General features: G+C 41.2%; 1 protein-coding gene across 7 annotated transcripts in view; it reads right to left on the reverse strand.

The window, feature by feature from the left end:
- GLIS1 (GLIS family zinc finger 1) overlaps positions 1–27,754 on the reverse strand; it is a 181,117-nt gene that overhangs the window by 72,788 nt on the left and 80,575 nt on the right. For all 7 annotated transcript variants that reach the window (XM_068198796.1, XM_068198799.1, XM_068198797.1 and 4 more), the window contains 2 exons: positions 24,903–25,101; positions 17,943–19,044 (listed from right to left, as the gene is read on the reverse strand). In XM_068198796.1, coding sequence (XP_068054897.1) covers positions 17,943–19,044; positions 24,903–25,101 — 1,301 coding nt within the window. The remainder of the gene's footprint in view (positions 1–17,942; positions 19,045–24,902; positions 25,102–27,754) is intronic.

A 27,754-nucleotide genomic window follows, 5' to 3' on the forward strand; every position in this document is an offset into this window, starting at 1 on the left:
AGGCATTTTGTCTTTTCCCTCTGGCACAGTCCTGGCAGGCCACAGCCCTGCTATTCTTTTATGTACCTTTTCATCTAGGCAGCAGGATCCAGCATTCCAGTGTCAGGGAATCCCTCTCAGAGTGAGGGTTATGCACCAGTTGTGCAGGACTTCAGAAGGACGATTAATTCAGACGCTGCAAAAATCCCTTTTCAATAATTTTGGAAGTATGGGAGAAAAAAACACCTACTGGAGCTACAGAGACTCTTCCCTGCCTCCAACATCACCTGCAGTGTACAGAGGAGAATGAGTACATGAAGATGTGGCTGCAGGCGAATGACTGAACTCTGACTTGGTTGTGTGTTTTGCACAGGTGGTGGGATTTGGCATGTGAAGCATGACCCTCATTTAGGGAATATACATCCCCTTCCTTTCTCAAGAACCAGGCTGGGGAAGGAGACAGAGGGAGTTTGCACACACACACACACACACATGTATATATATGCTTACATATAGACACACATGCATGCACATACATGTTCATGCTTTAAAATATGCCCAGAATAAAATACAGTTGTCTGACAAAATTACTAAATTTTCTCTCCCTTATGGCAGCACTGCCAATCCAGCACCAGGCATTCTATCTTTCATATAGAAATCAGTAAACATATCAATCCAAATCCAAGAGCCATAGCCAAGGTATCAATAACAGTGACATATTATGAAACTTTCATTCCCCTTCCCCCTCCCCTTCTACCCCAGTAATAACTGTCAGGCGATCCTGGCAATTTCACAAGCATAGCAATGATTCAGCTGGCAGATTTCAGTGGATTATTGTGGCCAATTTGGAAAAACACTCTAATAAGCATTACTTTCCAGAAACCAATATAAATCTGGAAGAGGGGATTATTAAACCCAGGGAAACTATAACAAAAGACATTAATTGCATTTTTGGAAGGAGCTTTTGAATTAAATTATTACCTGCTAGTTTATAAGGAAAATATATAGATAAACCCCACTACCGTGACAAGAATTTATTTATACTGGCCAAATATACCATAGGAAATTTACATACCAACACTCTGCTCATTTATGGCATTATATAAGCATATGTATATTTTCAGACAATTTGGATCATGTTGTTTACTCTCACATCCACACATATGCACACAAGTGATGGTAAGTAAAGCAAAAGATCAAAGGTAGGAAGGATCACAATGAATTCCAAGCCATGTGTTTCTGTATTTGTACATACATTTTAAGGTTTCTAGACAGTCTTACAACAGAATACAGCAGTTTCTTAAAACTACAGGACTTGGGCAGATTTCTCTAACTTGCTTCTAATTTGCTGCTTACATCTGTTTTTTAAAAATCATCATCCTGCTCCAAAGTCTGTTGAAGTACATGAGGAGCTTTCTCTTGACACCAGTAAATGCTGGATCAGGCCACTAATACAGAAAGATTAATCACTGCCTCTGAGGTCTGTGTCTTTGGGAATTGTGTGAGAAGAGCGATGGAACAACCACAAGCCATTTTGGAAGTTCCAACACAAAATGACTAAAGGATTCATCCCACGGTTAAATAACAGTTTTTGAAAACAAAATAACGTATTCTTACAATAATATGATGTAACCTCTGATTCTCTTATTTTCCCTTTGTGAGGCTGTTAGCTTGTATACGTGTTCTTCACATTTCGTCTGTGTTCTCCTTGTATTTTTCTTTCCAAACATGTAATGAGTAATTCTGGAAGTAGAGGAGAAACTCTTTCCTTTGTCACTGAACTTAATTCCTCAAAGGCAGCAAAAAGGTAGTGTGATGAGCAAATATTTAAGTAACAAGAGATCTATATAGCCACAAAAGACTAAAACTGGTCACAAAGACTGCATTTGTTTTGATAACTCAAAAAAACAAGAGCTAGGATCTGACACACCATTATTATTAATTAATAGACCTAGAACAAACACAGGAAGCCAAGCTCCAAAACAAATACTGCACAGGACACTGCTGCTCAAACCCGAAATACCAGCCAAGGAGGCAACAAGATCAGAAATATCCAAACAAAACACACGCAGGGCCTGCGGCTGAGCCACAGGACTCCCACACAGCTACCTTCTGCCTTCCTGAGGGGGAAACAGAGCCTGTGTCCTGAACCCAAACATGATCACCTCCTCTCCTTGCCAAACACCAGCTCAACACCACCCAAGTCTTTAGGCTTCAATAAATGTAAGTGCTCTTCACAGCTCCTTTCCTATTCTCCACCAGCTCCCTTCAGAGAGTGACCATTACAAAATCTGGGTGAAAAAAGAGTATTAGAACCCTCTGCTGACCTCAGTAGCTGCCAAGATCTCCCCACAGGGTCACTGGGGTCAGACAGCCCCCGTGGATGCTCACTTTCCCATAGCATGTGCCTTCCTGCCAGCTAAAGGTGATACCACCCAGAGGATACTGATGGGACACAACTAAAACATGGGCCCTAGCACCACTATCCACTGTCAGTTTTATTAATTCCTGAATTTACCAATACATTGTGCCAATATATAATGAACCATCTTTTTTCCACTAATTCTTATTCTAATTTTTCATTTCCTGGCTGCCCCAAGACCAAAAATTAAAATAACTTCCATGTGGTAAACTTAGAATTCTGCATCCATCATGAAACAGATAGGGCTGGATTTACAAAGGAAGAAAGGATAAAGGAGTTGCTCCCTTTCTTTTCCTTTCAGCACTGCACATTGATACAGTCAGATAAGACATGCCCTCACCTCTTGTCACTTCTGAACTCCCAAATGACCACCAGGCATGTGTTGTCTGCTGAATTTGAGGAACACTTGGCTTTCAGTGGGATATGACTGGCTGCAACAAAAGGCTCCAATGTCTTACACTGTTTTGCCTTAAAACATTGCTCTAACATGCAATTACCATAAAATTCACTGAGAAAACAAAGTTCCTGGGTGATTCATGCTGCATATTTTCCCCAAACCTGAGCTAAAACCTTCAAAGCCTCCCAAACTGAATCACCAGAGTGAATCACCCTGTTTCCAAACGCGTGGGGAGCAGCTCAGAGGTGCTGCACACGGGAGCTGTGGAAAGCACAGCCCAGGAGGGGGAAGTCATCCCCCTCTGCAGCAGAACCACTCAGGATCTTGGGAAGGGGGATTGATAATTGAGCTCGTATCATTCCGGCCCTGGCTGTGCTCCCACTTGTTTGTGGTCAATGGGAATTCTGCCCCTGCTTTCAGCACAGCTGAAATTTGCCTTTAGGAATTGGCAGAGGCTGGAAGTTTGCAGCTGGGAAGGCTCTACGCAGGTGCATGAAGGATGGAGACCCTGCTCTGCTTGGAGACCACAGGTGGGGACACTGTGGGGAAGCAGAGGTGTCTCTCCCTCACTGGATGCTCCAGTGTGGACAGGACAAAGCCAAGTGCAGGTGAGAGAACAATTCCACCTGGGAATGCAATGGCCACTCTGGCTTCACATCAACAGCAGAGCTGACTTCTCATCAGCAAGTATTTCTACATTTTTAGCAGAAGAATCAGCCCCTTTGCTCTCAGCCCTTCCCATCAACCTCTCTTTCCCTCATATAAGGACAATGACTTGATGGCCAAAATGATGTATCTATAATTTCTACAATAGCATAATGAAACAGTTCTCAAAATTTACCAGAATCAGACTCAGGTCATGAATAAAGCCACTGTACACTGATAAATGTTGTAAAGGACTAGGAATGGGGATTTTAAAACTCACTGTTCTTCATCCCTCATAATCTAAGTGAAAATTGGCTGCAATAACTCCTAGAAATTTGATAGTCTAGATACTGTTGTTTACTCATAACTTCTTTTAAGCTACATTTGTGAGCATTCCATATTTACCATTTTCTTAAGCATACACCAGTGTCTTTGACTGCATGGAGGGACAGAGTTGAAACAATGAAACATTTTCAGTGCAGCATTGCAACCAAAACCACTCAATTTAATATACAGGTTTGACAGTCTAAGGTGTTTTGTCTAAGGTGGCTATTTTGCCCAGGTTTTTTTTTTTTGTTGTTGCTTTGATGGGTTCCTGGGCAAAGCACCACAGATTCAGAATGACACACTGACGTGTTTTTAAGGAAAATATGGCTTTGTTTAGGCTACAATTAGGCGCTTTCACAATTTGTCTCTGGCAAACCAAGACCGAAAACTCCAGAGTCAATTTATTTAGTGTGAACTGAAGTAACATCTATCTTAGTAAAGAAAACTTTACAACAAAGAGCCTTCATCATAGTAAGACCTAAGAGCTTTCCTTCTAAAAATGCAGGGCTGCCATACAATTCTTAACTCACACCAATTCACGAGGCTACGAGCCATGTATTGTTTGGAATCCATGGGGGTAAATCAAATTATCGTGAATGACACTAATGATCCCACACTTGCCTGAACATAATGCACCTTATACAGTCTTGCCTTTAGGGATTATTTTTTATATATACAATTAGTACAAATGGCTTACTCTCCCTCTTTTGTTGACTTTACAAAGAAATGCACTCAGGTACAGAGTCTGCCTTTCCCGGGTTAATTATGGGAACCAAACCAGCCACGTCTATCATGTGAGAAGTCCCCAGGTAATACCTGGGAAAGCCCTGAGTGCAGTAAATGGAGGAGCAGATCATAAAATGCATAAAATGACTACCCTCTACTGGATGGAGCCAGAGCAGCTGAGCTGTGTCAGTGGATCCTCAAAGCCATGATTTAATACAACTCCTTTCACAGTGCCTGGGCTGGCTTTGGGTTTGCACAGCAGTGGATCTAAATGCAGTTGTCAAAAGGAATCCCTGGGTGAGCCAGGTATGCTGTCCTTGGACAAAGCCAGCATTTCTGCAAAGCACACGTCAATTATAAGCACAACATACAAAAAAAAGTGAAGGTTTTATAATGAGCAAAGGGAACCATCACAGACTTTCAGAAATCCAAATGGTTTCTTTGCCTTGCACTTTTATTTCCCAGCAAAATCAGGCCAGATCCCAGCTGGTAAAAACTGGCAAATTTCCATTAGCCTGTGGGTCATTAACTCTGAAAAAAGGGCAGTTTCAAAACCAGTTTTGTGTATAGTGTTAGTTTCTGTCAGCGTTGCTATAAACAATCAAAATTGAAAGTATCTGGTATGACTACGATACCCATTTATTTTTCTTACCATTCAGAGATGTGTTCCAACCCTGATTTTCATAAAACAATTGACACATATCAGAAGCCATATCTGACAAGCTGAAATATTCAACCCAAACTTCTAAGTTTGCACCCTCCTGTCTACCTATAACCATCACATAAATTCTCCATGGAAGTGCTTTAAGCTGCTGAAGGGAACAACTCATTCAAAATGGCTGGCACAAAGAGCAAAAAACTGACAAACATAGGCCCAGGTACAGATTTAGCAGAGATGTCTGCAAAGGATCTGGCTTCTTTCCCTCTCCCCAGGTTTTGTTTACCATCATCTGCCTGTGCTCCTGTACCTGTTCAGCTCTCCCATGCCCAGGGCTCCCTTCCACAGCCGAACACAGAGCCGGCCTCGGGGCTTTGGGACACCCACCACTGCACACCAAACAAGCTGGATCCAGCACTTTGAGCTTCACTGCCCCAATTTTGAGTGAGTTGGACCAGGAAGGTGCAGGTGAAGCTGCTGCTGTGCTCAGCAGTCTCTCTCTGCCCTGTTTCACAGCAGAAATAAAGCATCCATGTGTCACGGCACAGCGGTTTCTGGCACAAAGCTCCATGAGGTGTGTTAGCTTTCACTGGAATCAATAGTGAGACTTTCCTTCATGGTGAGGAGAAACTTTTTGTTCTATAAAGGTCAAACCTGGTAAAGGCAAAGCAAAACAAAAGGTATCTTTCTTGGCAAATGGACTCTCTAGCCAGTCATCCCCCGTTTCATACCTGCCACTGTGAAATGCAGCACCTGTTTGTGAAAAGGTCTGAGAGTCTGGCCTGGCAGGACAGTGGGGTCCCCAACTGTGGGGATGCTGAGCACCCGGTGGGGACCATCCTCTGCCACCTCACAGCAACATCAGCAGGACATAAATACACAAATAATACTTTCAGAGTGCAGACATCTGAAGGCTTAAACCGTATCCCTATGCCTGCTAATGCACTTCCTTCTCTTACACCTAGTAATGCAGTAATCTCAGTTCAGAGAGTGGCAAAAATGTGACATAATTTTGCTTTCAAAATTATTCCCTACAATTTATTTTCCAATTTTTTTTAAGACAGCTTATGTTACTCATACAGTTAGGCATCTTCTATTTCCACTATGAAATTATTCCACTCTAAAACAGGCCTCCTTTTTGGGAAACGTTTAGTGAAAATTTAAATTCTCCTTTGCCTGATTTTGCCTGATCATCCCTACTTGCTTTCTATTCTTTCCTAAACAATCCCTCCCTTTTCTTTTCTCCCCACCCCAGCCTCAGTTTAATTCCTTTCATCTTTCCTTAAAAGACTGTCTCTCTGTCCCCTTAATCATTTTTTAATTTCCCATCCTTTAGGCAAGTGCCAAAGAAGTTAAAATGAAAAATGGATGCTTGCCATAAAGGAACAGAACTCCTGTAACTCCAAAACAGTTGAAATCATGAGAACTTGCAGGCCATTACCCCATTATGTGAATGGTATTTTTACAGCACTAGAAATGAAGTAATGCAGCTACAAATATTCATATTTTAAGCGTGCTATCATTCTAGTAGCCTGGCTACAAGTTGCCTGAGAGGTACTGAGGAAGGCTGGGGGTATCACAGTCCCCTGAGAAAAAGACCCAAGCTTCACAAAAGTACCTTCCATTCTGACCCATTTAACTTTGCTCAGTGTTAAAAGTCTTTCCTTTACAAAGTCCTAAATTTGCTGCTTTTCAATATCCAACTGTGAGGAGGGATGATGCAGAATCCATCACCCAGCCTTTCCCATTCACTGTTACCTCCAATACCTTTCCCTCCAAATTCAGCAAAGTCTCTTCACACCTGAAAATATTCCTGAGGGTCTCCTTTCAAAACCTGAACAGAAATGCTCAGTGGTCAACTGAGATAACTTTGTCACTTCAGCTCAGAAGCAAGGTGCATGCAGGAGGAGGTCTGCCAATCTGAAATGTAAAACATGCTATTTTTCAGCTACCTGGCTAAAAGAACTACTCTGACTAAGCTGGTGTGCTCTGTGCATCTGATGCATGTCTGGCTCCTGGGTGTTGTCAGCTTTTCACTCCTTGGCCTTGAAGACAAAGCATGACCTAAAAATGTTCAGTTGGACCAAAGTACTGTAAACAGGGAACTCTGAGATCACCACGACCATGCAATTAAAAATGTCATTACATTTGAGGATATGCAGGAAGATAAAACCCTGCGAGTAACTGTCATACTTAAAAATATTTTCATACAATCTGGTTTTTTTGTGATCTCCCATGTCTTTTCTGAGGGGATAGTTTATTCCATGGAGGCAAGTGGGCAACATGTCAAGCAACAGATGTGGTTTTGTTGAGAGCACCCCACACTGAGTCAGGTCTACTGCTGTTTTGTGAGTGCACACAAGTACCACAAGGTATCTATCTCTTGCCAGATCCCTTCTCCCTGCAGTACTTGAATGTGTTTTCAGGCATCATGACTTGCACCATTCCAGAAACATCCCCCTGGGCCTTGTTTTATGTAGAGACAGTTTGCTCGAGGTCTGCAGGGGACTGGGTTGAGACTGTGTCTCTTTGTAAGGAAAGCAGGGTAATTTCTACAGCCGGCCGGCTCCTGAGCACAGGCAGACAAACACAGTCGTACCCAATTTGAAATCACGGGAAAAAGGGCAGGATTTGTTTCACATGACTGAAAGGTCCTGACTTACAAGCCACAATGTTGACAATACACCTTCCCTGAAAGCACGGACAGAGAGGTGCTCTGTGCCTCTGGGTGTACTGAAGGATTATTGTAAGGTGGTGCCTGGGCTCACTGACCCAGATGGCCCCACCAGCTCTGCCTTGTGCTTTCCTTTTTGTAATACTCCATCTTCCTCACTCTCTCAGTGAAGCAGGGTGCAATCAGATCAACATGGATACAGCAGATTAGTTTTACAAGGTTCCCACCAGTCTGACATTCATCAGCTTTCTAATCTTGTGGTAACACAATCCCCTTTACAAGTACGCGCTCGCGCTCTCAGGCCGAGGGCTGCAGGTTAAACTGATACCCAGGTCCTGCATTCCACCAGCTGCTGATTGACTGACCCTGTTCCTGACATTCCCAGGGCCTGGCAGCCTCCATGCAAGGGTTAAAGGGAAGTTGTAAGCAACAGTTCTAAAACACTTGGAAGAATCTCCTTGAATCAAAACCATTTCATAAAAGGCGCTCTGCCAGGCAATAAAATATTTTTTGATGGACTCTTATTTTATCATTACCCATGTAAGAAAAATGTATTGCAAGAATCCCAACACAATTCAGGGAAGTAATCATTTGCAGATTTAGTAGGCATTCTCAATTGGCAAAAATGAAAGATTTATTGTAGGCATGATGAAACAAAGAGCAGTTGTGCAAACTTTACTGAGCTGGATTATGAGAACATGCTTTTTCCATTTCCCACTTTTAAATGCCCTGGATGCAGTTTCAAAAGACAGATCAAGATCAATTATTTAACACTGCAGCTCCACTGTACCTGAGCAGAGGATCTCTTCACACATATGTTATCTGTACACAACAATAAAAGAAGGAGATGGAGGGAAGACACTGATAGAGACAGCTACAGCAGACTTTGAAATAAAACCCCTATTGTTCCTTGACTCCACAATCAGCCAGGGATGTAAATAGAAAAGTCAGGCACTGACAAATGTCTGTAATAGCACAGCCATTAGAAATGCAACCACTTCTGACTTTCCCAAATACATAAAATACAGGTGTCCTTAAGACAGAACACGGGGCACTGAATTCTCTACAATGGTGACATTTTCTTTGAAAGCCAGAGTACAGCTGAATAAAATCACTGTCTTGCACACCTCTACTCAGGAGAATAATGTTCTGAAGTAGAAGGATCTTTCTGGTCAGCAAAGGTGCACAGTCTTATACCAACTTTACAAAATACATGAAAGAGAAAATACTTTGGGAAGGAGGATATCTTTTCCTTGCCTTTTCTGCCAGGCACTTAATGTGTTCTTTACAGTGACACCAGTTTAAACAGGGAGAGAAAGCAGCTAAGTAATTTGTCTCATTTCAGCTGTATCCAGAACTTGGGCACAAGAGTTTCCATCACACAGGAAATGCTGCTGGCAGGCAAAAGCTTGAAAGAGCTTTGAGATTCTCAGCAGAAGGAATTATTAGAGATGCAAAATAGCATTATGGGCACAGTAAGTTATTGGCCTCAGTACCTCACTGTGATTATTCACCCTCACTGTGCTCCAAGGAAATTTATTTCATTGTACTTGTAAGGAAAAGGAGATCCAAGGTGACAATAACCCAAAGTGTTCATGGCATTTCAGTAACTCAGTTGCTGGTCTGAGAGGAAGAGGATCTCAACTTCAGGGATGCAGAGCAGGGCACCTCCAAAACAAACTTACCCAAAACCAGGCCTGCTTTTGGAAATAGCTCTGAGTGAGCTGTCAGATGCCAGCAAGTCAGGTGCCAGCAATTGTGATATATTTAGCTTAACCAGCAGATTGGTTTTTTACCAGGCCCACTGGACTACTTGCTAAATGAGCCAGTGAAGGCTTCAGAATGTGACCCTGCACTGTGCAATGATGGCTTTTCATTTCCCATCTGATATTAAAGGCCAGCTGCTGCTGGTTTACCCCAAAGTAACAAACAAATGCATCACATTGAGAACTGAGATAAAACTGCATAAATGACTGTATAAAGTTTTTAATGTGCACTAAATTCCTCTTTCTCCCCCGAGACTATACTATACAGCCTCTCTGTTGCCTACAAATGCAGATTAACATTTTTATTAAATGACATAGGTTGCACTAATATGGAGCATTAAAACCTATTGGCCTAATAAGAAATATTATTAAGCATATCATTGGCACGGGTTTTAAACAATATTTAATTTTATGGCTTTTTAATTTGACCAAGCCTTCTGCCAGGTGATAAAAACTATTTTTCCTTCTTGAGGTTAATCACTGCTCAGAGAGGCTAAATCACTGAGAGTTCTGAACAATTCCTTCCACTTTTAATAATCCCCACAGAACACATACAAAGGAATAAAATAAAGCCAATCATTAACCTCAAGAACACAAGCACAAATACTTTTTTAAAAATTTTAGAACTTAAAAGTTCTGCACCAAGCAGCCAAGTTATCCATCAAATGACAGGATGAATAATATTTGGATGCAAGTTTTTTTTATAAGTTAAATTTCAGGAGGTAAAAAGAAAATTCCTCTCTCATTGCTTGTACATATTACTCAAATCAATGAATGCACCCTGCTTCCTCAGATCTTTTGGAGACAACTCACTCTCACAAAATGATGCTGGATCCAGCAAAATTATGATTTTAGGACACAACTTTGAGGTACTCTTGAGATGTATTAAGGTATTCCTACAGGAACTGGGTATTTCACAATTACATTTCCTGCTCTGTAAAACTTATTACTAGAGTGGAGAATGTATCTGACTAGTTGAGGGTGTATCACTTATCTTTACTACTGAGCAGATTTAAACAGTGAAACCAATGGATGATTCACTCCAAGGCAGGGGAAACAGTGAGAAAGAAACCTTGTCACACTCTTGCTGCATGGGAAATGGTGAGCTACAGAAATCCTGAAGAGTTATTGCAAATACAGTGCTTAGAGGCTGGAAAGCCTTTCTCCCTTTTTGCTCTTCAGATGTGATTATTTGATAAAATCCATTGATCTGCATGGCTACGAAAGTGATCTTGTGGTGCAGCTGGAACGAATTGGGAGTTAGGAGGCTGTTTGCAAGATATCTCCAAAAGGTGATGCCTCATGAGAGGTTTATAGCTCTGTGCTGAGACTGGGGTTTGAATAAATCTACATGCAGAGCCAGGCCACAGCAGAGCTGGAAAGAATTCTGAGTGTCTTAATACGAGAAAGAATCACTACTTGCTGAGTCTTGTGGGACAAGAGGATAAAGATAAAAACATGGTGTCGAGATGTCATTTTTGTATGCAAAGTGGGCAAAGGGAAGGGAAAGGAGCCTAGAAGAAATCTTCCAAAAAAGACCTGGGAGACATGCCTAGAAGTTTGTCTGGCGGCCAGACATGGCAGGTCACAACTAATAAATTTAACTTTTCGAAGCTGGGCATACTTCAACCCATATTATTTGACAAAGAACACGAATGACTCTGCTTGGTGTGGAGGAGTTCTGGTACAACTACCCATCCTGTGTGCCACAAGGATGCCAGCAGCACAATCCTGGGGAGAACAACTTTTAATACAAAACTGCTCCCTTCCTTGAAGACGTTCTCTTTCAATCAGAGCACTGTCAGGTATTTGTCAAAAGCTCAGTGTTTAGTATGCTGACAAATATCTGTGGCTTTGCAGGCAAATGGATCATTTTCCCTGTATTCAAATCAGGTCACAGTTGGAATTGTGGTGAAAAATATGTGTTTCAGTAGCCAAATCAGAACACTGAAGAATGAAGAGAAGATAAATCAGTCCAGGACGAGCTGAAATACAATTGTTTGGGGGACTCTACTAACAAAATAAAAACACGGAATAAATCAAATGGGAAAAGCTTTTAAACAACAACAAAAAGAAGTGTCTTTGTTTAAACCTTATTCATTCTGAAACAGAAAGTAAAAAATGATGGGTTTAAATATTGAAACATTTCCAAAATAGCACATTGTATATCAAATGTCAATAGTAACAAAATCCTCTAGTCCTGTTCACTGTCCCCTGTCACTTCTTTTCCAAAATGAAAGTGACTCAGATTCACGAATGGTTTTTTCTCAAAGCTCTACTGTGATATTACTGCTGGTTGGAAAAAAACTGGTGGAATATCTAATAAAATTTCTATCATGGAGGATGGAAATGAATATCCATGCTTTTGTCACAAGGCTATCTGTTCCCTAAACCACTAGCTGCCTATCACCTTACCTTCCGCAGATACCAAGTATTGTTAGTGGAAATGATCCAACACTGTGAGAACCATAATAGTGGCGATTAATTACTATATCCTATGGCAGGGAGTTTCACGGGGGGAGTGCCCATTATATTGCAGTGATATTACTGTTAATACCCCACTTTGTTTCTTATTTAACACACCCAACAGCAATACCTACACACAGTCACCAGATCTGCACAAATGTATCAGGAAATCTTCAGGATTAGTATGTTTTAAACAGGTCTCAAATCACTTAATAGTTTATCAGGTCAAATGAAATTAAACCTTGTGGAATGAAACATTCTCATAGGATAAAAAAGTATGCATCTGAAAGCCCCCTCTATGAACTTTCTTGCTATACCTCTAACTACCACATTCCATTTCTCAGATCTCTTCAGTGTCCTGTACAACATTTTTAAGGCACACAAATGAACTTGAAAACCATTCTGGATTCTGGCAGCAACACTTGGCATTTACTACATTTTAATTTATTTGGATTTACACAAAAGGAACCCCTGGCAGTATGCCAGACCTAACCCGTATCAGACTGCTGGAAAGTAAGAGAAAAGGCAGCCAGTCCAGCTTGGTCAGAGCACAATTCCACCAGGTCCAGCATCCTGTATCATTTTTCTATCAGCCTGATAAAGCAGATGCACATCATAGAATGTCCTGAAGCCCAACAATCCCAGGACCAAACTGGGAGGCTGGTAATCTTTCAGGAAAATCCTGGCAGCTCCTCCCTCTGCAGCCCAGCTCAAGGCAAGGTCTCAAGCCCCCAAGGGTAGTGTGGGGCCATTGCACTGTACTCATATGCAGTTCTGTCTTGCTGCACTGGAACATGGGACAATCCCATTCACAATGGAATCTGGGCCCAAAAATTTCTGCTGCTTTTGCCCTGCAAGATCTGTTAGTGTGGAGCTTTCCTGTGGGCAGACACAAGTTCGAATTCACCAGCTGGTTGGGCATGAGCTGACAGAAAGCCAAGCCTAAAGCCAGTTGTTGGCCTGCCCTCCAGTGCTGGGGCACGCTTAAACCCATCTGTACTGCCCTGGAATCTGCAGCGGGCTTTGTAAACAAATAAACATTGTGTTTCCACAAAACCACTGAAATGCTGTCTACTCCTCTAATCAGAGTGTTTTGAATGCTGACGTTCCTTGACAGTATCGGGAAATGCCATCAGAGACCTAATAAAAAGAGAGATCTCTGGTGAGGCAGCTTTGATAGAATGGATGTTTCCTGCTACTGACTTCAAAGGAAAGAAAGTGAGCCCAATATTACTGTTGTTCTTTTAAAGCACTCCTTTGGCATCAGTGCATGACACCCTCCACTCCAAAAGCTGAAAACACTTTCCAGACTTCCACAACATTCCCTTGAGTCAGGCATGGAAACTCGTTGTTTAGGTGAAGTAACTCACAAGCGGATAAGCTGCTGCATGCAGACCCGTTTTCCCCACAGATGCAGGGCTGTCCCTGAGACTCCTCTGTGGCTGTAGGCCTGTAGAGATCCCATTTCCCACCCTGCATTGCTGGACACACACTCCCCATGGACTGCAGACGGCATCAGACTCACCATCTACTGAGAACAGAGATGCCACACTGGTTTCCTCAGAAACAGAAGCAATAATACTAATCTGCTCCACAGGCATTCTCTTATATTCCCAATAACCAGGTTGCTGCCCATGAAGTGTTACAGATGCAGCCAAGCTTTCTGATGAAAGCTCTCACACACTCACATCGTGTCAAACCACCTGCGTCAGAGACGTGCAGCGAAAAATTAACAGGAAGTTCAGCCAGAGCACAATCTTTTGAGCAATCTGTACAAAAATCTGTTTCACCAGTAAACTGCAAATTGTTTGTTTGTGTGAAATGGTGATTGGAACACAAGATCTGCCCTGGAATGCTGGAATTGCCTAAAGACACCCTTAGGCAAGTTACTTATCTTCTCTGTCTCAATTTCCCCATGTTTAATGCAGTACCTATGGTGTCTCAGCCTTAGGGATTCAAAAGAACTGACTACAAACAGCACAGGTGCTGAATTTCACTGTGTACAATACAGCACCCAAATCATTCCAATTCAGATTCCTCCCAAACTGAGTATGTTGAATATATACATGAAAAAAAGATTCTGCTTCAAAGTCTTAACTCTCTAGGCAAACACGGAGAAACAGGTCTAGAACACACAGAAGAGGCATTTGTTTCTTTGAAATACAAAAACTAAAGATATTAACCATAAATATTATCCCTGTCCAGCTCCTTTCATGGATATCAAATACATTATGATAGCCAATTTCTATAAACACTAATTACACCTGTAGAAATTACATGAAGGTAAATAACTCTACCTTGATCCTGTCTGGGGAGGGCCCTGAGCACACACAAATACAGTGATGGGAACATATTTTCTACTCATTATGAAGCCACAAGAGTACAAGAGGGTAAACTAATAAGCCAAGTACAGATTTGTCCAAATCAAACAATTCTAGACAACTAAATGAGCAGCTCTGTATTTACATTTGCAAGCAGAGGCTTAAACCAAGGATGTAATATCTGGAGATCAGCATGCTTCTACTCACCAAAGTATTCAAAGAACTGAAAGGCAGCAAAAGATGCAGTTATGAGAAATTTTTCTCTTCCTTTTTTTAAAATAAAAACCATTTAAGCTTGCTAATTTTTGCTGTCTCAGACAATCAAAATTCCAATTGTCTGGGACATCAAATCTAAAAAAGCATGAAATTAATCTTCAGAAGTTAAAGACTTAAAGGCATTGCATCATTATTTTTGTTGGATATATTTTTGATTATAATGCAGATGAACCCCAAATTTAATAAAACTAAAATAACATGAGTTAAGTATGAAACATAACAGGATATTGCAAAGAGATTAGGTAGTTTCCTTTAGACTACTTGCAGAGCCCAAGGAAAAACCAAACCGAAGGACACAATGATGAGACGGCACCACTTAATTAGAATATTTAACAGAATATAAAAACAGAATATTCATAGTACCAGCTCTGGCAATGGAACACAGTGAGCAGAATATGGACCCAAACATCAGCAGTACTCCACACCAGATCCTGTTTTGCCTGTCGCCTGTCTGTAGTAAAGAAAGAAGCAGGCTCACTAAATTCAAACCAGCTGCAACGATGAGAGTGTTACAGTTGGACTGGAGGAAGCTTACCTCATGAAAGTATTGTGGAAACTGCTGTTGGAAAGATAATAAAAGGATTAACTGCAGTTTTAGTGAACCATTTACTTTTCAATCAAAATGTCTCATGTATTTCCTGTTCTCAAGTAGCTTGAATTCCAAAATTCCTTTGTCTATTACAGTACATAGTAGCAAAGCCTGTCATAAGAAATTAATAATTTTACATGGAAAAGTACTTTTATGTATGAGGGCGGGGTGCTGTTCACTGTTAGCTTCTCCTAGCAGTTCAATACCTAGTCAGGCAGTAGTCTTACAGCAAGAGAGAAATTGAGGGCTTAAAAAGGAAGTACAATGGGTAATTGTGAACAGCGAAAGAAAATCTCCACTACAAATACCAAGAGATGCAAAGTTACTTTAACAGAGCTACAGCAAAAACAAAACAAAATCTCAGACCTCTACAGACAGAGAATGAATTGCCTTCTTCAATTGCAGGAATTAACAGCAAAATTATTACCACATCAAAAGAAAAGCCATCATTTAACATGACGTGACATCACTGCACAATGCAACACTGCACAGCAACTCCTGTTTCACGCGGAACGGAATTCACTGGGCAAGTAATCCCCACTGGGTATTAGTAACTTCAAGGAGCTGTGCTGCAGCTTTGGATCCCGCCCCTGCTAGATCAAGCTCTTTTCAGGGTAGAAAACTAAATTTGCAAAGAAGACATGTTTCTGTGTATTCTCTTGGATCCACTTCCCTCCCTGCAGAATTCCAGACTGCAACATTTAACACACGATACCTCTGCTGACAGTGGATGGCTCTTACTGTGGGAAGAGAAGAGTTAACTCCAAGTTGAGCAACGTGAAGCTCCCAGTCCTGATTGGGCCATTCCATGTATGGGAACAACTACAATATCTGCTCCAGTAAAAGAGATCTTTAAATACTTACATGCCAAGGCTATATAAATATGACATAAAGGCTGTCTGCAATATCAGATGCAGAGGCTTTTCCAAACTATTCACAAAACCTTGATATGTTATCAAAAGCTGGTACTTTACTGCAGATGAAATTAATTGAAAGTAGGACATTTTTAGCATTTGCTAAGATATTACGGCATTTCTCTGGTTTACCGAGTTTTCTGTAGGAATGGCAATGTAACATTAGAAATCTGCCATACAATACCTGTTAAATATGCATTTTTCAAGAAAAGAGACAAGTTCCGTTATCCACAGAGTCTTCTGATCTCTCAGCACCACAGGAAACTAACCAGGGCTTCATGTTTTAAGTATGCTTTCAATTTACTTACCAATACTTTTGTTTGGAAAGAAGCAAACTTCCATTACCCTTTGATAATTTATAACTAAAAGAGATCTATTCAGGGGAAGTTAAAGTCATTTGTACATTCAGAAAATGTCATTGAGCTACTTCTGGAATAAAACCACTCAGTTCTTGCTTTCAAAGCAACAAGAAACACATAAAAATGTTTCCATTTCATATTGGACAATTTGATGGCATTCTCTAAGTATGTGCACGGTTTCCAGTATTATCTTAGGGAATACCCACTAAACAGTGCAGACATTAATGTTTTTCATTTATCAAATGGAAGTAAAAAGATAATCAGGACAATCACTTCCAGAGAAAACTTTTCTCTGCAACACATTTTGAATACTCTTGTTTTCTTCCTTCTCCCTTCCATAACCATCTCAGGCCTGAAAGTTTTTTCTACAAACATTCTTTCCTATTCCTCCATAGAAAGCTACAGCTTACCATGGTAAAGTTGGTCATGATCTAACATCCTTACAAGCATTTTCTATTGTATCATGCTCTGATCAAAACAAAAAAATAGACATACAGCTGAAAATTCTGCCTATCAGGAGCCACAACTTGCTGCCATAACCATTCCCTTTGTCTGCACTTTTCTCTGTGTGTGTGTGCATGCACACGCGTGTGGGTGTTACAAATAAGACTTTCCAAATTTCATGGTCCAATTTGGAAGCTTATGTCAAACTTGTTTTGCTTCATCTGTTTCAGTCAGGGTCTTATATCATTGTTGTTTCAAACATGTGGAAAGCTTAATGGAAGTCATTAACTTTTATTTTAGTTTGGCCATATTGTCATCATGGTGGGCAGATGCAGAGATGGTGTTATTCCCAAGATCCTCTTTTTGGAACACTGCTCTTGTTTACATCTTCTTGATCAGAAGAGAACAATGGTTTTTACTTATTTTTAAAGCTCTCTTTCGCAAATTGAAAAAGCCCCTAACAACCTTTGAAAATGTAATTAAATATATTCTTTTTAGTCTTTTAACTGTTTAAAATCCTTTAACAAGTTTCTTTCTTTTGTCTACATTTGAAGCTTTTGCACTCACAACTCTATGGGTTATTGTTCAGCTGAAAGAATGAAAAGAATTTCATTCGATGTGTTTTATGTTTCTTGATTAAAAATGTCACCCGAGGCTCAGTGACTTTGTTTTACGTTAAATGACGGCTGTGTGCTTTGATCATCACTTTATTAGTGGTTTAATGAATATTAAAAAAACAAAGCACTGTATTAAAAGTTAAGCTCTCATATAAGGAAACCGAATCCCTTTTCCAAGAACTACAGTATTTCTTACTCAATCATTTCCTTCTAGATTAAGGTTTTCTCCAATTCCCCTTTAGCCTGCTACAGACTAAGTTACAGGAAAGCACAACAATTATATTGGAATAAGATCGAAGAGAGAGCAAGAAAGAGAGAAGAGCAGTTATGTTTCTATTCAAACAAATATAATCCAGACTTACCATGCACTTGTTTGGTTTTTCTCCAGAGTGAACCCTCATATGAATCAGCAGTTTGTAACGAGCATTGAAGGGTTTATAGCGGCGGACACAGCCTGCCCAGAAGCAAGTGAAGTCCTCTCCTTTCCTCTGGTCAATGTGAGTCTTTTCTATGTGTCTGACCAGTTCGTCTTGTTGGTCGTAAGTGGCACTGCAGTCAATCCACTGACAGACCTGCTTGCCACTGCTGAGGTCCTGCTCGTCGCCGTCGCTGGGCTGCAGGGACTTGGGAGACATGGAGCTGTTGAGGTGAGGCAATGTCCCTGGGGTCTGGCTGAGCTGCTGGTGGAGGTGGTAAGGGGGAGGCAGCCCCTGGTGATGGCGAAAAAGATCAGCAGTGGAGGAATAATCGTCAGCCGGTTCTTGTTTTAAGAAACTCACCTTCTGGGTGCCGTGCGAGGAGTTCTGGTGAGGAAGGCTCGTACCATTCATCATAAGGCTGAGGCTGCCATTCTCCTCGACTTGCTGCATTTGTATCTGCTCACACTCACCTCTGTCACATTCAGTGGAAAGAGGTACAAGACATGCTGGAGGGGAGGGAATACTGCAAGGGTTTGCAGGCTGAGAGCAAGACTGGGGCTGAGAGGATTTTTGAGCACTGTGATGACTGATCTCCACAGGATGAGAGGAAATGCCAGCTGAGTTAGCTCGCAGTCCATTCACACAGGTGACCAGTGACGTCTGCGACGTGCGGATGATCGCTGTAATATCGATTCCTTCGGCTGAAGACGGCACAACAGAGATGCATCTCTTCTTCAGGTTGCTTGTTTGTAGCCTGGCCGAGTGCTGAGGGGTGCCAAGTGACAAAGGACCCAGGGAGGAGCTGTGTTCATTATTAAACAAGTAGGATGAAAGTGAATTTGTAAAGCTATTATTCATTAGGTCTAGTTCAGGATGCAGACTACTGGAGGCTCTCAGATCCATCCCCTCTGTAATCCTCCTATGTGTGGAAGCCTCAGACAGAACCTTATAATCACTGGGGCATTCTTGTTTAATGTGCTGAGCCGGGTGACTTCCATTCAGGCATGGAGCAGCAGAATCTACTGAGTCTTGAAACCTGGGTGACCTGCAATACAGTTTTCATTAAGCATCACTAACCACCACAGGGTTTATGATTTTGTACAAGACACAGCACTTGTTAAGCCCTGTGGAATGGAAGCACTTGCTCTCTGCTGGATGTTGCCTGTCTAATGCAGTAATTACACCAAAAAATCTGCAATGCTTCCTCTCCAACCTGTGTAAAGACAGCATCGTTTTATACAGGATTAATGTGACACACTGGGTAACACACAGAACAGAGAATCTTCACTGCTACAGGCTGTTCATCAATCACGATCAAGGCTTTCAATGCATAATAGATTTGGGCAAAACAATAGCTGAGAATGAAGTTTGAGAACTTTGGGCATTTTTGAATTATTCAAATATTGTCATTTTCCTCAGAGCACACTGGGAAAATGCCTTGGCATTCTTGTTGACACAAAAAAGGCTAGCTGAGCTTTGCTTACATGTCAGAGACAAGCTTTCCTTCGCTAAATTAAAAAAGAAGCCAGATCACTGAAGAAAAAATGAATACAGCAAAAGAACTGCTTGCTTTCAACCAGCAGTCCAGAATCAATGAGATATCAGCTGAGTATTTACTTCCACAAAATAAAAAGTTCACAGGCAGTAAATTTTAAATGGCAGCCTATGTACTCCCATCTCCATTTTTCATAATAAGGAGTGCATGGGACTGTAAATCACAGTTCTGTTTTGCAGAAGTGATTTTTTATCATTTTTCATGTGTGTTGAATCCATTCATTGAGGAAGCAGAACCTTGAGGAACTCCACAAAAGACTTTTCAGAAAAGCACTGCATTAAGAAACATTTCCTCCTAACATTTTCTTCCAAGCAGTTAGCAACTGGTTTATGGCTTAAAATAAAACATTTTATCTCAGCTATAAACATTTACTGTGGATGATCCAACTGTGTGCTTTTTCTTAGTAGCAGAGGGTGTTCCTTACATATCCCTAAAGCATAGGAGGGTTTAACCTATGGCTTCATTGTGCCAGACCAAGGAGAGGAAACAGTACATCTGTGTGCAGGAAAGCTGTACCTGAGCTAATAAACCCTCCAGAGAAGTGCCCCGAGGCTCTTAAGCTGACATGTTCCACTTAAATGAATTTTATGCTTTTATGATGCTAGCATCACAAAAGCTGAAGAAAATCCAGCCATTTGGCAGCTTGTGTGTGACACCACAGCTAAGGCGGGTCTGACACATTTAAAGCATGAAACACATGTACATGAAAGTAATTTGGACATTTATACACTAAACTATGAACTTGCTGAATAAACTGCATTTATTTTACACTTTAGATGATTTTATCACTGTTATTTCCATTAATCCATCACTAATATTAAGATGGGAAGCTGGGATAACTTCTAAAACTTCCTTGTTAATAGCTCTCAAAAGAATAAAAAGGGATGGGAAAAAATAACAACAGTCAAAAGCTTCAAAAGTACTTCCTTCGCATGAAAGTAAGGTTTTCAAAAACTGGCACCTGTCTGAGGCACACAACTGGGAACACTGCATTCACTACTGGTTTCTAAGTTCCAATAGGGCTTAATGTAAAAAAAAACCCTTTAAGATAATGAGAGATGTTAAATTCCCCACCATTCACCAATACAGAACAGTCAGATAATTTGTTTTACACCAGAAAGTTTAAAACAGTACATTAAAAAATTTTAGAGGTTTTTCCATAAACCATTGTTTATAATTTCTCCCTTTAGGTTTGCACAGTTGGGCTTTGGATAAACATAAAGCACCTGTTTCTGCAGATGGCAAATTTATATTTTAAAAAACCAAACCAAACAGCATTCATACATTATTTTTTAACATTTACAGAACCATATGTCTGTAAAATATGTGGCATAAGTATAATTTTATGGCACATGTTTGGGAAACCCTGCTCTGTTTGCTCAGTGAAAGAGTGGTGTTTTAAACTCATTCTGAGAAAGGCTTTACAGCATGCCATGCCAGGCACAGCATTGGTTTCTGCTGTACAAAAACTCTTCTAAATAATTCAGCTTGTAACACAGTTTAGTAGTCCCAAAGCCTCAGACTAAAGTAAACTCAACTCATTTCCTACATCATATAAAGCCAACCCAAGCCTTACATTTCAGCATGTGATAATTGGTGTTGTATCATTAAGCTTTATGTAAAGCTCCCATCTTGCCAGAAATCCATGAGAGAAGTTTGTTTTTTGATTAGGCTGGAGTCAGTGCAGAGTACCTACAGGATGGACACAAACATCCCCGTCCTGAGAAACACTAGGTTTCCAAAATCCTCAGGATCTGTGACCTTTCCAGCACAAGATCTTACTCAGAGTCCAGACTGTATTGATATGATGTTGCAGTGCAGATTCTGTGACACACAGAGTTTTGAACCACAAGGCAAGCTGGAATGCCTTACTTCAAGAGCAAATGAGATGAGGGCACTGAAGTAATGCTTCCCATTGCCACAGATGAGTCTTATCCATTCTCTGCCTACAAAACGACAAGCACAGGCCACTTGTGCAGGTCAGAACCAAGTCCTCTCCAGGATCTGCAGTCTTCCTGTGTTAGTTAACTCTACTGGGAGAAATATGACATTTTTTCAATTTCCTGATGTTTGAATGTTGGGGTACCTGATGTCAAGGTGCATTAATACAAAATTCCTGTACTCCTGGCAGAACTCTGCCATCACTATTCTAGGGAAAGCCCTGCTCATTCCTCCCTCTCCTGGAGGTGTTGAAGAGAGAAGGGGCACAGAAACAAAACCAATGCAGGAGTGACATAAGGTGTCTATCAGCCAGCTTGCAGGGTGGCTCCCCTTATACCCATTGACTCTTTGCCCTTGGCATCTTGCTCTTACAGCCATGGAGCAGACTTCAGGCATGGTACCCACAGGCTGTGCTGGCTGTAAGGATTTCACAATCTCTGGACAGTAGCCAAATATAAATATAAATGCATATGAAATAAACATAGGGAGGGACAAAGGAGAGCAGGGCAGGGACCACCGTAGACACACAGATCAGCATGAGCAGCTCTAAGGGGAGCTTCCAGATAAGCAACCCTGGAAAGACAGTGGTGTCAGCAGAAGAATATACCCCACAAACCTCCCTTCAAAGGGAGAGTCCATGCACCAGGGATGGACAGTCTAAGGGAACAGAACTGCCTCTTAAGCTCATGAAAGCTGAGTGTAAGGCCTTTGAAGAGTAACAGCAGCCTCTCAGAGGATACTGAGGCAGTGTTTCCTAAGAGACTCCCTTACGTGGTAATTGGAGCCAGAGCACGAGGCCAGTAGCACCATGCCAGAAGCGCTGCAGCTCCCAACTGCCCTCAGAGGAAAAGATGACTGTATCTGAAATCTCCGGATTATTTACAAAACATACATGCCTTCAACTGCCACTGGAAATGAGCACCCGGTGATAACTGACAGTTTTAAGAAGCTGGAGGGGATTGTTCTGCTGCACACCCAGGGACCCCGTGCAACACTATCCGAGCGCTCTGACGTCTTCCCTGGGTTTTACACGCCGAGCACGAAGCGCAGTGTGGGCGGGTTTGCCGTAGCTGATAATGGATTATTTGACAAAAGGCCAACATTAGCTGTGTGCTGCCTCCAGTTGTGGTGAGGAAGGTATTGGGACTTTTCCAGTCCCACACACATTGCATTTACAGATAGAATGTAGCAGCAATTATGCTGCACAGCTTAAAAGTTATTAACTGAGTGGGGAAAAGGGGCCAGGGAGAAGAGGGATCACGGTTCTTGGACTAAGGCAGTCATCCCTAGAATACAGTTTGCAAGGGAAAACAGTTTCAGGGAGAAGCTGAAGGGGATAACAAGTTTCAGTGCATTGAAGCAAAAAAAGGACAAAGACAATGAAAACTCCAAACCCTAAAATAAGATTTTTGATTGCTAGGGGAGATGCTCCCTGGTTTGTTTGGCTTTTCCTTGGATGTTCCATAACCTAGAAATGCAAAGTAGTTCAAAGTTCTACCCAAAGATATTGTTTGAATTTATTTCTCTTTATTTCTATTTATTTCCCTTTACTTCTCTGCTGGTCATTAGAGCTGGGCAGAACAAGCAAAGAGAGTTTGCCCTGGTGTCCATGTGCTCCAGTATCTGACAATTCCAGCCCTACTTTTCTCACCCATTTTCTGATGAAGGCTGAGACCTGGGGAGGCAGAGAGCACCCTTGGCTCCCACTGACTTCACTCCTCTACTGAGCATCACTGCCAGCTGAATCACTTGTTCTCCTGTTTTCAGTTCTTCAGGGAAAGACCACGTTTTCTGTTGCTTGCTTGTCAAGAATCTTCAGCATCACAAACAACACAAAAAGAAATGGTCTGAAATGCTGTCCACCTTCTCTCAAATGCCAAGGTTTTGGCCCTGTGCCACGTGTCCCATGAAAAGCACTGTGATATAAGGTGACACTGTGTCTGTGAGGATCACAGAGCAGAGCTGGGCATTGGCTTCATCTTGCAAATCCCATGCACACAAATGCACTATAAGCCAGGTGGACATAGAAGCAGAGCATGACCAGTGGGATACAAAACAATCTGTAATGTCCTTCAGGATATTCTCCAAACATTTCCAAACTGAGAGACAGCAGAGTCTCAAGGCTTTAGACCATGCCACAAAGCAGAGGGAGGGAATCAGGCCTATCACCCGCTACTTTCTCATGTTATGCAGTCAACAATCCTTTATGTTGTTCTGGGAATCCTCCTCCAAATGGGGGCTGGAAGGGGTTCATATTTCTGAGGATGGGTACTGTGAAGCCAGGTATGAAGGTATCTGTCATTTCCTCATTATAAAATTTACAAAAAGGTTCAAAAAGATCTAAGCAGAATATTCTCTTCCTCCTTTTGTTTGCTCCTGCCCTAATTATCTTTGTTTCATAATTGTCCTCACTGACAGAATGAAAAAAAAAGGTTGATAACTGCCAGTCCCACACAGAGCCATAAAGAAACCAGGAGCAAGCAGATTTACATCCAGCTGCAAAGGCATCTACTAATCCTTGTGGCAATAATGGATTATTTTGTTGTGACATGGGTATTATTTATCCTTTTCAAACAAACAAGTAAACAAACATGCAAAAAAGTCTTTCCACTTGCTTGCCACATTACCGTGTCTCCTCCTCCTGAAAACACAGATGTTCTTAACCCAACAGTAAACTGAAAAGGGGAAACAAGGCATGAATACATATCATAAAAACAGGAACAGTCGGATTTTGAAGACCAAGCTGTAGGCCATATTTCCCCTTGCTGTGACTATGGAAACTTCAGCCTGATAAGTCCATCCACAGAGTGCCAAATATTCCAAGTACCTAAGGAAAAGGCTGCAACTTTATTAAGGTTTTTCTTTTCTACAGCTCTTCAAAAAGGTCAAGATTATTCCTATTACATCCACTGCAAAAGAGCAGCATAATTAAAATAGATGGATAGATTTTAATTTGTAGCAGGTTTCTATTCACAATGGATGTCTGTTTAGGGTACTTGTTTAAAATCTGGTAATGTTAAATTTGTAACAACAACAAAAATAATGGAGTTCTGTGTTTTCATATAATTAATTTATAGCAAATGTTTAAATAGAGATTCTGTTCATAGCATATCCAACTACAGTGTATATATCAAAACCAGAGACCAAATTTTCACATTATGGCCTTAAAAGCAAAAACCAAGGATGTGGCTGTATGGGAACTCTGCAAATACTTCATTAAGGGAAATGCTGTAGAAATAGAAGCAGCACTGGCTTCCTGTAGGTTTGATGGGGGCATGCCAAATCACCGTGTGGGGGACACGGGGTTGGGTGTAAGTATCCTCCCTGCCTCCCAGGCAGTAATTTGGTGACACCACGGCACTGGGGCAGAGCCAAGGGAAGGAGCTGGTTAACACCTGGAGCTGTACCTGAGATCCGAGTGCGCCAAGTTGAGCTGGCCCACGTGCAGCAGCCTCTCCCGGGACAGCGCGTGGTCTCGCACCAGGGAGTTCCCCGTGTGCAGGAACAGACCCTGCCTGCACACGGGCACTGAGCTACTCGTCATCTCCATGTCCATCATGTTCTTCTTCTCAGAGATCAAACTGCAGTGACTGTAGCCACCGTTCACTGTCAAAAAAATAAGTAAAAAAAAGATAAGGTTTTGACTAAGAATTCTCTCCACTGACAACTTTGTAAACTCATTTTGGATTTGCTTGCAAAATTCTCATATTTACAACAAGGCAGTGGAAATTAAAGGCTTAACAAGGAAGCAAAAATTAATTGCCAAGGAATTTGGATCTGTGGTGGTTTATTTGTCACTGTACAGAAATTAAGCATCTTCTGGCCTGCACAGTCAGTTGTATTCGGTGGGTGTGGACTGAGGTGTTTAAGATCACTTTGGATGCCTTTCAACTTACAGTGGGTCTTTCTGACTATCAGCTCTGCCCTGCTTGTAACCGTGACATAAATTATCATTATATCCTCTGGAGCCTACAGCTCCATCAGGCTTTATTCCATTCCTATTCTGGCTTTATCACATCATAATTTAACTCAGTTCAGGGTCAATACCTACCTTAGCAGGACTTCTGACTGTTAAGTGGGACAGATGAATCACATTTGAAGGGTATCTAAATACACTGTTGAACACTGTGAATAAGTTTTTAAAAGCCACACCACTAAGAAAAGATGGTAAATCAATCACACTACAATACCCAATTCACAGTTCCTCTCTTTCCAGCAGCAGAATTACCTGGAATACAGTCAAGATGTATCTTCCCTCCAAAATACTGTAGATCCTTTTAAAGTGTTTAAGATTTATACTGGACTTGTAATAAAACACTTTCTTTCATTCCCCAAATGACACAAGTCTGAAATTCATTAGGGCTTTTCTAAATATGTACTTTACCAATTTTATCATATTATCAAAACATAGAAACTTGAAGCTTCCACCAAAGCTCAGCCATACCAACTGTACCTGTTTGTGAGAAGACAAAGATTTCCTAGAATAACATGAACACTATCCCTGTGCTGTCAAAAATAATTATCTTCTCTTGTAGCTGTCAAATCAGAGAACACATTCGCTCCCTGCAAAGGAGCAGAACACTTATGCTAAATCCATGAAATTCTGTGTTTCAGCCAATCCATTTGCCTTCACAAAGTACCTTACAGATTAATTACTAAGAGCTAAAAATTTCTTGCACAACAGTGCACTGAGTGCAACTGCACTTGCATCAAAGCCTCTGAAATGTGCTTGCCACATGTGAGCTGGAACAACGATGGACAAGGAACAACCAGCAGCTCATGGGTTTTTTCCCCCAAAGCAACTAAAAAAAGAACTGGGAGATTATCTCCAAACACAGACAACCCAAGTGTTCAAGTGTCCAAGCACATGTGAAAGCGAATTCATTACCTCTGAAAAAAAAGGAAAAAATCCACTTTACACCACTTTAACTGAGAACAGAATCTGGCCCTTTGACAACTGGCTGTTCTATATTAATAATAATAATATTAATATCACGGCTGGCACACATAAGATTTAAGCACTTTCCATGTCTGGAACCAGATCTCTTCTTTCACTGGTATCGAGGGGCCTTTAACCTACATTCTGTAACTTAGCAGTAACAGATGAAAAGAGCACACACTCCCGTGCCTTCGACCAGAGGGCTCACCCTGCTTGCACTATACCATAGCCATTCCATAAATCCATATAAAAAACTAATCCTAATATACAGAGAGTAAATCTAATAAAAGCAGAATGGTTTCCAGAAGGATCTCATGGAAGTGGAATCCATCAAGGTAACTTTTGTCTTTTTGTGTCCTGCAGTTTTGATTTATATCTTCATATTTAAGTGCTCACAAGGGAACGGAAGGAGTTGATACAGTAGTGTGCAAAGGCTGCAATCAGGCAATTCCTTCCATATGAGTAATCAAGTTAGTTCAATTTTGGATATCTTGCTTCTTTCACTTTGAGGTAACTGACTTTGGGGGGGTTTTTTCTTGATTTATGCCAGATTAAGTCATGTGACAACTGGTCCCATGGACTGTGATGAGGCTACACACCTTGGGAAGGACAGCTCACACTGGTCAGAACCTGTAGGGTCAGCCCTATGTTTCTTGTTAGGGGTAAATTCTCCTAGAAGAAAACAGAACATTTCCTTACACAAAGCTATACCTGTCTGTCCAACAATGAGATCAACACTTAAAACACCCACTAAAGGGCAACAGCTCTCTTTCCTCCCTCGGGAGCACCTTGTTTACCATTCAGGAAGGCTTCACCCTTACTGACAAAATTAGCTATTAAGGCTAGGAAGATAAGAGCAAGAAAACTTACCAAAAGGGTAATTATTCAACAAAAAACGCATGTTGCAGTGCTTCGGAGTTTACCTAATTAAGACCAATGAACAAATAACCGAAAGATGTCTAATTGAAATGACTCACATTTGAAATAGAGACAGATTTAAAATATTTGCCTAACATACTAGATATCTCCAGAGAGTTGCGGGTTTTGTGGCAAAGACCAAACTAGGTCATTTGCCTTTTTTTTTTCTTACTGTTCATTCTCTTTAATTACTTCTTGTTAAAAAAAAAAAATTGCCATTCTTGGTTTTGTTTGACTGCGATATCCAAAATTTACCACGACAACACTGAAAAATGGAACGCCGTTACTGGCAGCTGGATGACTCACGTGAGACAAGTGAAAGACCAAACAGTACCAGATTTTCTCAAACAAGTGAAAATCATCCACGATGGAAGAGGCCACATCCCTTACATCCCTCCAATG

The sequence above is a fragment of the Anomalospiza imberbis genome, chromosome 9, assembly GCF_031753505.1.
Source record: "Anomalospiza imberbis isolate Cuckoo-Finch-1a 21T00152 chromosome 9, ASM3175350v1, whole genome shotgun sequence".
Lineage (NCBI taxonomy): Eukaryota > Metazoa > Chordata > Aves > Passeriformes > Viduidae > Anomalospiza > Anomalospiza imberbis.